The 14,716-nt window shown below is 40.0% G+C and overlaps 1 protein-coding gene across 6 annotated transcripts in view; it reads right to left on the minus strand.

The window, feature by feature from the left end:
• The window catches only part of tead3b (TEA domain family member 3 b), a 29,509-nt gene that overhangs the window by 4,650 nt on the left and 10,143 nt on the right, over positions 1 to 14,716 (minus strand). For 2 of the 6 annotated variants that reach the window (XM_040159772.1, XM_040159769.1), the window contains exons 3-6: positions 10,679 to 10,933; positions 3,568 to 3,632; positions 2,541 to 2,603; positions 350 to 361 (exon numbers count right to left, since the gene is read on the minus strand). In XM_040159772.1, coding sequence (XP_040015706.1) covers positions 350 to 361; positions 2,541 to 2,603; positions 3,568 to 3,632; positions 10,679 to 10,802 — 264 coding nt within the window. In that variant the 5' untranslated portion in view covers positions 10,803 to 10,933. Of the gene's footprint in view, positions 1 to 349; positions 362 to 2,540; positions 2,604 to 2,745; positions 2,809 to 3,567; positions 3,633 to 10,678; positions 10,934 to 14,716 lie in introns of those variants that run through there. The other 4 variants (XM_040159773.1, XM_040159771.1, XM_040159770.1 and 1 more) reach the window with 3 other exon arrangements.

The following is a 14,716-nucleotide window of genomic DNA, read 5'->3' on the forward strand; positions in this document are numbered from 1 at the left end:
CATTCTCTGTCTTTTTTCAAAAGAATGCATTTCAGCTAATTTAGCTGTAACTTTGCGATTGAAGGAAAGATGCCTAAGAGGCGAGACCCCAAATCAAAGAGTGACACCTTGTGCAAAGCAAGCCAGACTTTGGCTTTTTGGCAGAGGCTGAGGGGATTAAACTACACCAGGCAGGATGCGCAGCAGTGCTGTGTTCAAAGCGTGGCTGTTTCCTAAGCATTGCTTCATTATGGGATAGCAATGGGGTGGGATGCCATGCCAGCAGAGGGCCATAGCAAGGGGACAGTGCACTGGTGCTGCCAAACAAAGGGGAGGAGGGAAGCATATTGCACAAGTCAGGTTCACTTACCAAATTCATCGCCTGAATCAAAAAAGAGAGAAACCATTAGTGCTGTGCAGTTCTACATGATGTCTTAAGATTATTTAAGAGTTTCGTTTGAGATAAAGAACGAAACTGTTTTTAATCCAAGTTTCTCTTTTTTTTTTTCCTCCATACTGTAGACATGGTTTTCAAAAACTCAAAATTCACACCGTGAATGACAGTGTGCTGTGGTTTAGCAGTTACAAAGTTCAGTGGGGATTGGGGAAAATGCAACACAGTTTTCAATCCAAAATAATCTCAAATGTTGAACTTTTTAATAAAGCCATTTTTACGTTATATTTAATAAAGTAACCATAGTTGGGATAATGACGTTCATATATATATATTTTTTAAAAATTCTTTACTTCATTGGTCAACAGGAAAATATTGAAATAATAGCCAACATTTCATTAAATCTTTGCACAATATAAAGCAAAGGATAACAACATAATTTTAGTGACTTTCTAATAAAAAACAGTGTACAATCGGGGAACACCTCAGTAGTATTTCAACTGAAGGAAAACATGATACAAATAGTAAAAAGTCAAATCCTTGGAGGTTTATTACTGCAGAGCCTTCATTATACTCTTCACAAGTTCAAGAAGTACACATCAGCATGAAGTAGGATAATATTTTTTCATATTCATTTTGTTGCAAAAATGTGTCCAATCAAGTCTGTCATTTTATGTGAAGGAGTAAAAATAAGGATGGATGTTTGTGCAAAAAAGTAAGAAAGAATAGAAAGAATAGAATAAAACATGATTAACCCCTTCGAGCAGAGAGGATAAAAATCAGCAAAGAGTATATTTTAAGCCTTGAAAGTTGAAGAACCTGAAACCTGTCTTTAGAACATAATGCTGCTACCCACTGGTTCATTTTTCAGAGCTTTCCTTTCCACGAAATATGTAAGATGAAGGGTGCTGATCAAACTTCAGTCTAGATTTGATGAGCCCAAGAAATGAGAACACGAAGAAAATGTTTTTGGAAGATGATGCAAATTTTAAGATCTGCAAACACTTTTGATACCATGATGTGAATGTAAAAAAGAGCAGGATGGAGCATAATGCAGCAGCCTCTATATGATACGGGGACAAAAGAAAAGTTATGGCTCACTATGAACATTCCTCCACTGTTTATTCAAGATTAAGTTGGCATTTGTGGAAAAAAGCTCAAAAACTGGTATCACTGGATGAATGAGCTGATTCTGCTGACTTGTATGTCATACATTAACTTGTATGTGATGTAAGGAAGTAAGGAGGTGGAAGCATCCATTTCCTTATGCCATTCTCCTACATATGTTATCACAGTAGCTACAACTGGGTGGACTGAACTACATATGACACCACTGAAGGGATGGTTAAATTATCTCTGTGTGACAAACGGTGTGGTGGTGACGTCCACTAGGACATTAGTCTGCGTGTAGGGGTTAATTTAAGTTGAAGTTAGCACTGCAGACTGCCACAATGTCTTCAGTATATACTTTTGTCTGTATTATGGACTGCATATACAGTATGTGAATATGCAAAAACAATAAAAAGCATGAAAAGACCAGAGGGATTGGAAGAAATACAAGACAAGTCAAAAGGAGTAATATGATGACAACAATCAAAGATTAATCTTCATTTATGTTCAGTTCTACTAAAGACATTAAAAACAGACACATTAGAGGAACTCAAGGTAGCAACTAAAGAAAAGTAGAGAGTTTTAGGGAAAGAAGAAGTCTCAGAGAAGAACAGTATGCGGCAGGAGCATGGCTGGCACAGAGGACAGATACAGAGCTGGAGCATCATGCAGCTAAATAACCTTTCTCTGGGCTCATCATAACAGCTTTTGTGTAGCATTCCTTAAAAGCAGAAGCTTTACAATCAGATATTACACTTTGATTTTAAGGATGAGATTAGGGCCATACTTAATGCAGCTCAGACCTACAGTAGAAGCTCAAAAACTTTGACTGTTTGTGCACTGCATGCATGATTCACACCACAGGACTGTGGTTATTTTTTCCAGAGAATTAACTCCTAATGGTTAAACAATGAATTTTGCTTGCCAAGCTTGCGTCCACTGATCTAGCAGGAGTTGGCCTCGCATCAAAGCAAGGACTGATAATATGCACAAATTAACCGGTTAGTGCAAAGCCAAGCTTTTACCAGCCCCGCCGAGCCCGCAGTGAAGCGCATACCTTTAGCTTTGACTGGATCTCGCGAGATTTTCTCCGGGCGAGAACCTGCAAGTGGCTAGAAACCTGCACAGAAGAATAGCCAAGAGGAGGGAAGAGGAAAAGGAGACAGGAAGAGAGAAGACAAGGGAAGAAAGGGAGAAGCCGTAACCAAAGAGGAAAGAGATGCTCAGTCAGTGTTGCCGCAAGGCAGGTTGGCGGCACCTACCTTTATACCCGCCTGGTATTCGCGAACTTTCTTCCGTGCTAACACCTGTATGTGACTAGACACCTAAAGGAGTGTGAAACAGTTTTTGAGCATAAAAACAACATTCACTCAGATACATGCACACCCACACACACACACACACACACACACACACAAACACACATACTTATAGTAATAACACACAAGGCACGAGTTCTAAATAGTACATGCAAACTAATAAAGTCAATTTAAAGGATAAGCTGGTGATATTCAATATTTTTCTTAGTATCAGATCCCATGAAAAGACCAAAGCCACCAATGACTTGATACTACTCAGATGTCTGACATATCTGATCTGTCTTATCTGTCCCATAGGCCTTCATTGTTGTCCGAAAACCACTGAAAACACAGATGGCATGATTTCTCATTAAAGTGCCCTCAGGACCTGTCGTTTATTGTGAGCCAACCCCACCGCCCCCTACTCACTAGAGAGTAGTAGATTTTGAAAAAATCAAACAATATATTTTTAATGTTTTTTTGTTTTTCTTTTAAGAGAGATTTAAGCATTCATTAGGAAGCAGTGGACTTGGTGTTGAGTGCCACAGACATTGTAGGTAACTCAGAAAATGATGAGAGACACATTATCACATTGTTGGTTTTGGCCTTTAAAGAGATTTGTTGACAATAGGAACTATAGGCTGATAATGAAGCCAGACATATCCTATGAATAATTTATAATCCTCTAAATTTTGTCTTTGTTATGACTTGGCCGATCAGTAACTTCAACCCAACCCATTCACGATTATTCGAATTCAATCACCAAAGTCAGTAAAACTTGTTTACCTGTTTTCTTGTACGGGTTTTGCCTGTCCTCAGCTTGATGTACCTTGCTATCAATTCATTGCGACCTGCAGCCAAAAACAGGAGGCGAGGTCACAGACAAAACAAGAATACACAAAATACGTGACAGAAAATGTAACATTTGTAGATCACTGATAATACCCTAAACTGGACAGAAGGTGGCACTCTAGTTATACTTTGAATGCACTTCTCATGTCAAAAGAACAGCAGTGTGACCTTTCCCAGAGCTCCACAGACCCAGGGCAAACACACTTTTGTCATGGGTCAGAGGCCACAATAACCCCTCTGTTTCCTATAGGAGATGTGCATATTAAAGTTTCGTTACTCATCTAAAATGAGCCGGGTATTAAATGGTTGATTTTCTGGTTTTACCCATAAGTTTTCATTATCTCGTTTCACACCTCCCCATTGTCTGCTCACATGGCCCTGTAGCCTAATTAAAGAGAGCGCTTGGAAAACAGAACCAGGTTTTTCATGACATAACATCTCCTCTCGACATTCTGCACAAACAGGTTGTGCAGAGAACAGGCTTCTATTCTGGGCTTCCCTGGTCCTCTTTACATTCAGTGCTGAGCTCGTGCTGTAACAAGCGCTGCCATTTTAGCAAAGTGCAGCTGGGATCAAGCAAAAATCATCCTTAGTGTATGAGAAGTGCAAAAAGCATTATAATGTTGTCTCAAGGGAAAATCAGTCCATCAGTCTTTTTCATTTCTTTTCATTGCCAAGTCATGCTTACTGACTTTCTGCGGCTGAAAATTGGGCCAACGGGAGAGGTTGAACCGCTGTATCATTATGAATAATGACCTAAACTCTTTTAAACTTGCTGACAGAAATTTTTACCAACGAAAACTGGTCAAGATGTGCTTTCTTAAACACACACAGACACACTCAATAGACTGTGTGTCTAGGAAGTCCACAGTTAACAGCTTTCAGAGTATCCAGACACATAATGACAGGAGAAACAAGTCCTGTTTTTTCACACACTCTTTAGCATTTGGCCTCCAGAAGGCCCTGGTTAGTGCAATTACCATAAAAGTACTGCAGGCCATCTCCAGCAGGCTTGCAGCACTCGCCGTACTCTCCAACCAGTCAGCCCGGCGGTCGGCCAGCAGAGCAGAGCTGAACTGTCTGCCGATACTGAGGTAGCCCCTCCCCTCCTGCCCCGGGCCAAGGATGGCCACGCCCGCTCCAGCGCCTCCGCATTCCTAGCATTCCTCTAAGCCTGTCACATCTGTGCTAGCCAGTCTGATTGGCCTGGGCCTGCGAACCCAGCCAGAGCTCGGGCCAACACACACATGCTCATATTCGCTTCCAGCTCTGGGAGAAGCAGGGGTTAGAGCAGGGCTGAGGGCCATTAGGCTGGAGCAGGGGGTCGTCCGTTAGAGGGGCAAAAGGGGCAGCTGATGCAGTAACTCTTGGAAGAAACACAAAGCCATAACTGTCTCTGCCAACAACTGCCACCTGGCAGCGGAGCAGCCCCTTTTCCCAAAACAACACCACTGTGTGACCCCGCATTCAACGGACAGCAGCACCTGCTGCCGACCATCCCAGCAGAGGATGGCAGAGAAAGAACAATGCCAGTCCGACCCCCACCCAACTGTCACTCTCAATCTCTTCAACTGAGGGGCAAAGAGGGAAAAAAAAAGAAAATCACATTGTCCAAACCACAGAGCTCTGCCATGAATTTCACAGATATCTCATTGCAAAGCACTGTATACTGAGATACGGTATGAACTAGGTGCTACAGGCTCGACGAAGAAAGATAAATACTTCTCTTGAGGATGATGAGGTGGACTCAGTATTGTACAGCGCTGGTCAAACTGTAAATTCACAGCAGACTTTCCGGCTGAGGCTGAGTATAAGCAAGCTAAATCCGTTTTTTCCAATTAAAGCGATTATGTGAATCATTTTAAATAACAGACCATATACTGACCATATACTTTTTCTGTAACATGTATTATAACAGTGTGGAGCACAGTAATGACTTGGTGGTGCGTGGTAAATCAAAAATGTGTTTTGTTCATCTGTTGAATAGTGAAGTTCTGTGGTTGTGAGCTGAGATGACATCTCCAGTTTTACCACAACATCTGGTTGCTTTTGTGATATTTTAAATCACTGCTTTTGTTTTATGTGATATACAGTTTGCTGCTGAGACGGGAAAATAACTCTGGTGTTTGATTTCAAAGTTTCAAATAAACTTTTATAAATGACTTGGAAGTTGAACCGTAAGTTGCATTCGTACGCGCTACTTTTTATGCTCTGAGGAAAAAGACAGACTGGATCATGATACTGTACCACCGTAACATGCTGAACAGAATAATGATTTGTATCATCTGTTACATTCCTATATATAGATATATACAGTACAACTTCATGGTAGGAAAACAGAAAAAATAACCAAGGACGCCTGTGTTTAACCCAAAGCACAAAATGCTCTGGATCACTAAAATCAGGAGGGCGGGTTGATGCCTACAAAAAAAACAAAAACCTGCAGCTGGACATCATTCGCTTCAGGTAAAAGATTAAAATAACAACCTGACATCAAATATTTAAAAAAAAAAAAAAAAAATCCCAGGACTCCAAAGCAGCAGCTACATGGTATGCACATGCAGATTTTTATGGATAATTGGTACCTCTTCCTGGTTTTCTTAGGACAGTGACCCAGTAGGACTGGTTATTTTAGTTGATCATATTTTAGACACACTGCTCTCTCACAACCCAACAGATAAAATATCGAGAATATGATCTCTGTGTCGTCACTCTGCAGGCGTGGTAGCTAAGATCTGCTCAGACTTGACATGGTGGGGGGTCAGAGAGACGGTAAAAAAGCCCGCCCCATGCAGCAGGGGATCATGGCAGGTGCATAAATTTAAAAAAAAAAAGACCCACTCGTGCAATCGCATGCACAACCTCAATTGTCCTCTGCCTCTAATTTCCCCACACTCGCTGTCTTTCCATCTCTCTGCCCTCTTTTTGAGCTGTTTATGATTCCCTTGATGATTGCTCAACACCCACTCAGATCGCTGCAGGCTGCCATTCTTAACCTCTTCCCCGACAGGACACGCCTATCTTTTTTCTTTTACTATATGACCACTGGAATTTTCCACTTCCACGCTAAGATAGTGAGCAAAAAGGTAATCTCTCTTCACTCTCAGGAGGACCCCCCCCACCCGGTCTCTCCTGCTCTGCCTCCCTCCTGAACCCTTTCTCCACCCATATTCTCTCCCCTCCTCCCTTCTCATAACATTGAGGTAATCCTAAATTGCTAACATACTGCTCAGCCATGACTGGAAACATTCCTAACATCTCAGTGAGGGGGCTGACAGGGAAGCACAAGGCCTGCTCAGTCATCATTATAGGCCTCTCAGCCCCTTCTCTTGAGCTCTTACACACATGTTTTCTCACAACTTTGCGCATGCACTGAGCCTGCTGTTAATTCTTAATGTGGCTTTCAAAGGTCAGAACAGACCATTGGCCTACCTCTAGCACTCAAATCTTTCTGTTTTTTGTGCCCAGAATGCTTTGCGGCCTTGACAGCTGCAGGGCTAAGAGAGAGAAAGAGAGAGGTGTGTGCATGGGGTTTGACACACCTGTCGAGGCCAGAAAACGCAGATGAACAACATGTCAGCACAGCCCCGAAGCAAAACAAGACAGGCCACATTTTCTTTTGACAGACGCATCTTCTAAAGATACGTCCTCTGAACTTGGGCTGTAAAATATTTGATCCTTCTATCTAATTCTACCAGGAAGGAGCGCTTCTGAGCTGCAGCTATTCTTTGTATGTTTTGCATTCGGTTTGTTAAACTAGTCACCTACTATATACCAGTCAATTTTAACTGGGACAGTGAGTGTTCATTACTTTCTGAATGAAGTGGAAAACAAAAAAAAAACAAAAAAAAAAGATTTCATATTTTTGGAAGTAGGTAAATTTATTTTCTTGCCAAGAGTTAGATGAGGGGATCAACACCACTCTCATAACCATCTGTTAACTATATAGCTACGGCAAGCAGCCGGTTAGCTTAGCTTAGCACAGACTGGAAGTAGAAGGAAACAGCTAGCCTGGGTATGTTGGTATATTCAAAGGTAGCAAAATCTGCCTGCCAGCAGCTCTTAAGATCAATAATTATTGTGTTATATCTTGCTTGTCTAATTTGTACATAAGCTGAAGAGGCGCTGGTGGATTTTGCTACCTTTGGACAGAGCCAGGCTCGTTGTTTCCCTCTGTTTCAGGTCTTTCCGCTAAGCTAAGCTAACTGGCTTCTGGATGTGGCCTTATGTTTATTCTACAGCAGGAGAGCCTCATAAAAAAAAAAAAAAAAAAGGATTGGAAAAGGTGATCATGCTACCAACTAGGCTGAATTCCTGAGAGCTGCGGTACGCAGATACATAACAGACACACATGTATTTTAACTGTTGTGATTACATCACAAACTAGAATTTAGCTTCTTCAAGTGTTCTTCATGTTCAGCAACAGCTAGAGTGATTAATAACATGTGTGATTTATTAAAACGGAGTGTTATTCTCCTTTGAACTCTTTGTCACCCCTGAGCTGCATAAATGACTGGCAATGCTACTGGGAAGTCTAGACAGGTTTGTAGAGCAAAGAATACACATGTATAAAGCAGTCCACTTGCTGATGGAAATTTGCAAAGGTTTTCCCACTAACTGAAAAAGAAAAAAAAAGAATCCTGGCAGAAAAAGTGGAATTCCCAAAGGGAGGGATGACTTGCCTACTTTTGAAGGCCAACGGGAGTCTGTGACTGCAAGGTAGACAGTATTACATACAGTGCAATCGTTTACATTCCCCTTACCTCACGTCAGGGCAGCTTTTAGATGTCTGAGGTAATCACCTTGTGAGAGGGCTTCTTCTGGGGCATGCCTTGGCTCTGCCAGCAGAGTCTCAGATGACTTATTGTAAATGGAGAGGGTGTTTAGTGCTCTAGAAAAAAACAGGCCTCTAAAAGGGGTTCGGAGAGTTTGTTGCTAAGAGGGCACGTTTGTACACGGCCTGCCTCTTTGTTGACATTCTCGTGACAAATGTATGGAGCCTGGAACACAGCGCTGCTCTGCTACACAGGACTGAAGAGTTATTTAGGTTTAAATCAAAAGATGGCTGCTGTGGTTTATGTTTAATGGTCTTTAAATGAAACTCAAATTGAATTAATAAGTTCTACTGTTACATGTAAGTCTATGTCCTTCAAGTCTGTCTAAAATGAAAAAAATGATTGTTTTGATTAAATCTAAATAAAACTGATTGCATTCATTATTGAATAACATCAGAAATGCTAACTGTAAACTGACTAAACATGTTATCAATAGTCCAACAGTTTTCACCCTTTTTCTTTTCTTTATTTATTTACATCTGCAAATAATAACATCTTTTCACATCTGTTTCTCTGGGTTGCAACTAATTATTTTCACTGCTGATTAATCTGTCAATCCTTCTCACAATCAATTGTTTGTTTAATCCAAATGCCAAAAACAGTCCAAGTCCTAAGAATATTCAGTTTACAAATGATGTAAAAAGAGATAAGCATGAATTAATTACATTTGAGAAGCTGCAACCAGCAAATGTTTTGCATTTCTACTTGACAAATTGCTTAAATGTTTAGTGGACCAGAAAAAAAATATGCTAGTAGTAGTATGCTAGAATAATATTCTGTGGATTAAATGATCAATCCACCTCTTGTTTGCTCACTACTATTCTCCTTGAGACAGGTTCAGCAGAAGCCGCAACAGTGGCTAAGTTATCTCAGGTATGTGTTTGTCCTTGAATATCAAAATTTGCCTGACATTTATGAGGTCGAAATTCCATCTTGGGTGAATCACATCAAAAGAATCCCATCTGACGTCAAGTGCAGAAAAGCCACCCAAAAAAAGGGCACTTTAAAAACGAACTCTAATGCTTCGAAAATACACAGTCTGTCTGAGACTTTGGTGGCAATGATTGATGGTTTTTATGGTTGCATTGAAGAAGGAATCAATTTCAAGTTTTTGGGACATGATGGACAATAATTAAAGGGCAGGGAAGTCTTACAAAGCATTGCTTGAGGGAGTTGAATTACAATGGTGAAAAAAACATAATTTCACAAAACCAAAAAGAGGTTTATTGAGGACAAGGCCAAGTAAAACATTGAAGAACACAATTCCTGTCAATCAACATTTACTGCTGTTCAGCAAAATTTCCAATTTCAAATGCTAAATCTAATTAGGAAAGCATGCACTGTCTCAACAATAGGAATGGGAAAGTGGGATCAAAATAATGAAAGACAAATGTGTTCAATTTCCTACACCTGGATGTCAGTGATTCCACCAACAGACTTGCCAATAAATCCATCTGGAGTTTTTCAGGACATTAAGGGCTCAACACCTGCAATTTAATGAACACGCTGCAGGAAACAGCGTAACTATTCTGAAACCATATGGATGTTCAAAATCTTCGAACAGAACAGCATGCCAATGTGATGTTTTTGTTCCTGCGTCTTGATTCACGCTGTGCTAATTATTGCTAATTTAACTGAGCCATCCTGCATCAAACGCAACATTTCTCCAGGAAACCAGCTCCAACCAGTCCCAGCGATAGCAGTGTGGGGAGAAACAAGCGCGTGACGTTCAGTGATAAAAACAAAGAGCAGGTTTTGCGAGTGAAAACTTAGTGAGGAAGAGAAAAAGCCATAAAACAGTAGGCATAGAAAAGAGGCTGTAAAGAAAAACACTCTGAGGAAAGAGACAGGTGTAAATCAAGGGGAGAGGAGCTGAGATGCTCTCAAGACAGCAATAACCGGCTCGGAGAGTGCTGGTGCAACTGGAAGAACCTGCCCCTGGGTCACAGCACAACAGGTACAGACTTGTTAAAGAGATTTCTGTGTGGAAAGAAAACATTCACCTCTGTGTTGAAGATGTGAAATGAGAGCACAAGAGGAAGAAAAGTATTTTTCTCATTTCTCTTTGGGGCACTATGGTGGATGTTTTTTTTTCTTTCAGCCACAAATCTCTGAGGAATGAATGGTTTTCTCATTTTTGTGCATTCATTACAGAGCCGATTTCCATGTAATTGTTGTTCTTTTGTTTCTCTGGCTGTCAGTGTACTCACCATACATCTTTCCCTCATCTGACAGGATGATTTTCCTCCTGCCACAGGGAGGGTAGATGGCAAGGGCCTCCTGGAAGCTCTGCTCGATATCCGGGCTCCACACGCCCTCGGCATCCCCGTCCATGGTCTTGTCCTCGTTTTCCCCGTCCAGCCCATCTTCTGGGCTACCGTTGGCGCTCCACTCGTTGGACGCAATGGTGGCGGCTCCCCCTGGGCCCGACCCCGAGCCCGAATATCAAAGGATCTGTAGGAGATCTGTGGAAAACAATATACAATTTAATTAGGATCAATAAATATTTTATTCAGTAATGATTAGACTTTAGTGAGTCTTCATCATAACAGTTTTAAACACAAGAAGGTCAGCCTTATTTACCCAGACAGCAAGTTAAAGAATATCTGGGGGTATTTTTATATTTATTTATTTATTTGCCTGACCTCTTCCTCCATTGTGTCCAAAAACTATTAAATACACATCAATGAGCCACAAACTTCATGGTGATGAACATGGGCACTGCAGTTACTTTGAGTCACTCACTGCCACAAACATCATCCTGATGCTGTTAACGCCAAACAGCACTAAACTCACATCTGTATATAGTCCCCAACAAATTCATTATTTACTCCCGTTTGAGTAACTTTTTCTAAAAACTAGTGCCCAGCTGTTTTAGGAAATAACTTATATATTTTTGACCCCTATTTAGGGATATATGTCTTCAGCAGGAACCAATGGGCTTGGGCCTGAGAGCCACAGACAGGGCGTGAAAATCAGAAAAGTACTGAGAGGCGGCTTTTGGTCTTTTCATGAAATTTGTTGACTAACAAAAAAAAGAATATCACCAGCCTTATCCTTAAAAGCATATATTGCTTATCCAATGGGAAAATAATAACCATCGGGCAGATTATTTTTAGCAGGAACCATTCTTGATGCACTGAATTCCATATATGTTTTGTTTCCACATTATCCAAAATACCAGCTTATACTGCTTGTATCAATTTTGTCCATGTGGCCACAGCTGGAACTGCAGGTCATATGATTCCATCTTGCAGATAAATCAATTACAACTAACAGTAAACTATGAACAAAATACGTCATACACAGTGAAAAATGACTCTTTGATTGGCCTAACGTTTAATTACAAGCCCATTGTTTGTTTTATCAACATTATAACTTTTTTGAACTTCATTTTAGGTGGCAAAAGGCCAGTTGGGAAAGAACGAGGAAGCTTGAAAACCCTTTTGATGTTCGTGCTGTTTGAGCAAGTTTCATGAATCCTTGACCAGTGTTCTCAGAATACATCCATGGCTGCGTTGCAGACATCTTAACACACTGAACTGCGCTAACCTGCAGGCAACGAGGTCAGCACGGTTTACGGGTTTACGATATAGTGCAAGATCAATAAAATACAACAGAACATAGAGCAGGGACTTGATAAAATTCAATTTAATTATCTCTACAATCTAATTAACAGCTAAATACAGTGTTAACTTCATCCCTGCCAAGTTTATCTGCTGTTTTTTATTCGGAAAACTACATAAATTGAATTATTTGGGTAGCTGCAAAGAAGGACAAGAACTGTCTGAGTTCATGTAAAGCATAATGAATATTCAAGTTGAATAAGGAAGGTCATTCATCTATAGGTCACAGTTTTGGCTTCCTTTGACAAGTTCTTCATTGCAGCGATTAAATTAGTATGAATAAACAATGTTAACTGTAATTATTACTATAATTTCCCCAATTTCATCTCTCTGAAATGGCCAAATGAATTCAAGATATTCCATAAAACGAAGTTTAAAGACCTCACTAATCAGCACTGGCCTCAAAGAATTCTTGTGGTCTGGGAACTGTGTCCCAATGTGGTTGGCTTATGGCTGACTGCAAGCAAAGATGTTAAGTATTTTTCAAGCTGCCTTTTCAGCAATGTATTGTTTCTGAAATGGAAGTCTATGAGGTAACCATGATCCTCCAAGGATGCTTGTGTTTCTGCTTTAGCTTTTCTGCAGATGCTGACAAAAATAACATTTAAGGGATAAATACAGACAGTGCCAAAATAAGTGTTCCTGTGGGAAAAATGCAATGATCAAATCATACGAACATTTAGAGGTTATTTGATAAAGTGCTAAAAAGTATTATAGATGATTTGTTTTCAGATGTTTCTTTTTTTTTTCCATTAGGAAATCATATATGATCCCTTTCAGGAGGTTTTTGCACAGGTAGAGAGTCAGAAAATATTAACACTGTGGTTCTTACAACATAAAAATCAACCAAGAAATTAAGTTTCAATCCTCACTTGTGTGATGCTTCATAGTGTAATTACACCGAAACTGTGTGGCCATGAAGTTATGTTATTTTGTCTGGATATATTTCATGATTGGAAAGAAAGTGTACTGTAATATAAAATACAAAATTTAAATAAAATAAAATATGGCAATTCATAACAGCCCAGAAATCTCCTTTAGTGTCTTCTTCTCTGTTTTTGTCTCAGTATTTAGAAAGGTACATGTTTTACAATTGCTGCAGTTACACCAAAGCCTCCAAGGTTAAAAAGCAGAGGTGGAGTATCAATGACGTTTCCTTTCCCTCCCCACCCGAGACGAGTAAAACCAGTTATACTGTTCCTGCAGTGATATTCTACCACACCTAACATCCAACATGACATTTATCGAGGTCACAGCATCCAAAACCAGAGTTTGACAAATATCCATAAGTCAAGTTGCTAATTTTAGCTGAGATGATATTGGTTTTGGGGGACCCTTTGGAAGACGGTCACAATGTTAAAACTCAACACTGAAACTGAGCACACATCAGCAGCCCAAGTGATCCATCGCAGTCCCCACAGATCACACGGCTGGATCCCCACCAATGACCGCTAACTACATATGACCAGAGTTTGGGTTAGTTTAATCATATTCTTTCCTGCCAGTCTGTGAATAAATGCATGATATTTTATAAAAGTCAGCATCCAAAAGACAATGGCAAAAACCACAAAGAAATGGGTTCTCTGGTTCCAGCGTCTAAAATGTTAGGATTTTCTGATTTTCTTTGTCTTGTATTATAGTAAACTGAATATCTTTGTGATTTGGACTGGACTGTTAAACAGAGAAGTTGTCTAAAGTAGGTCCGTCTCTAGCGATTATTTGAATCTTCGAGTAATCTGCCAATTTCTTTTATCGATTAATCTTTTTGTCTATAAAATGTGAGAGCATTGTGAAAAATGCTGTCTACAGCCCAAGATGATGTCTTCAAAAGTCGTGTTTTATTCAACCCCCAGTCAAAGACCCAAAGATACTCAGTTTACTGTCATGCATGACAAAGAAAAGCAACAAATGTTCACATTTGAGAAACTGGAAACAGCAAACATTGTCATTGTCATTGTCAATAGTCATTTCTGCTTGACAAATGACTAAAACGATTATTCGATCATCAAAATAGCTTGAAATTAATTTTCTGTCGATCAACTGATTAATAGCAAAATTTAAATATGTACCTAATATGTTGATTAAGGAAAACTGTGATGGGCATTATTGAGTAACCTCAGACAATTTACCGGCATAACAATTAATCAAGGAAAATAATTCTGTCATAATGAAAATAATCATTAGTTGCTGCCCTATATGGAATTTAATTAAATTTAAAAACTGCCAAAGAATTTAAACAGAAGCCACATATTATACATTGCCAAATAGCTATCTATCCATTTATGGCATCCTGTCATGACATTAGCTGTAATGATTTCGTTTATTTCATTGTCTTGCTGTCAGCAGCCTGTGCGTCGGTACAAATTGAAACCAGACATCACTGTAGGCACAAAGAGCCATTGACATCAACACCATTGACATGTAACCTTTAAAAACTCATTTCTGTCTCAGCCTTAAGATGCTGTTTGTGTGGTCTGATGTGAGAATCTCTTTAAGGCAGCCCAAAGTATTTCATTAATGAATGCACAGGTGCTGTGGGGCAACGGCCTCGGTAAAGCGGGGGTAATAATCAAAGACCGGTGCTACAGTGAGACAGTGAGGGAAGTGCAGCCACTCGATTGT

Source organism: Xiphias gladius, chromosome 21 (assembly GCF_016859285.1).
Source record: "Xiphias gladius isolate SHS-SW01 ecotype Sanya breed wild chromosome 21, ASM1685928v1, whole genome shotgun sequence".
NCBI classification, from domain to species: Eukaryota; Metazoa; Chordata; class Actinopteri; order Istiophoriformes; family Xiphiidae; genus Xiphias; species Xiphias gladius.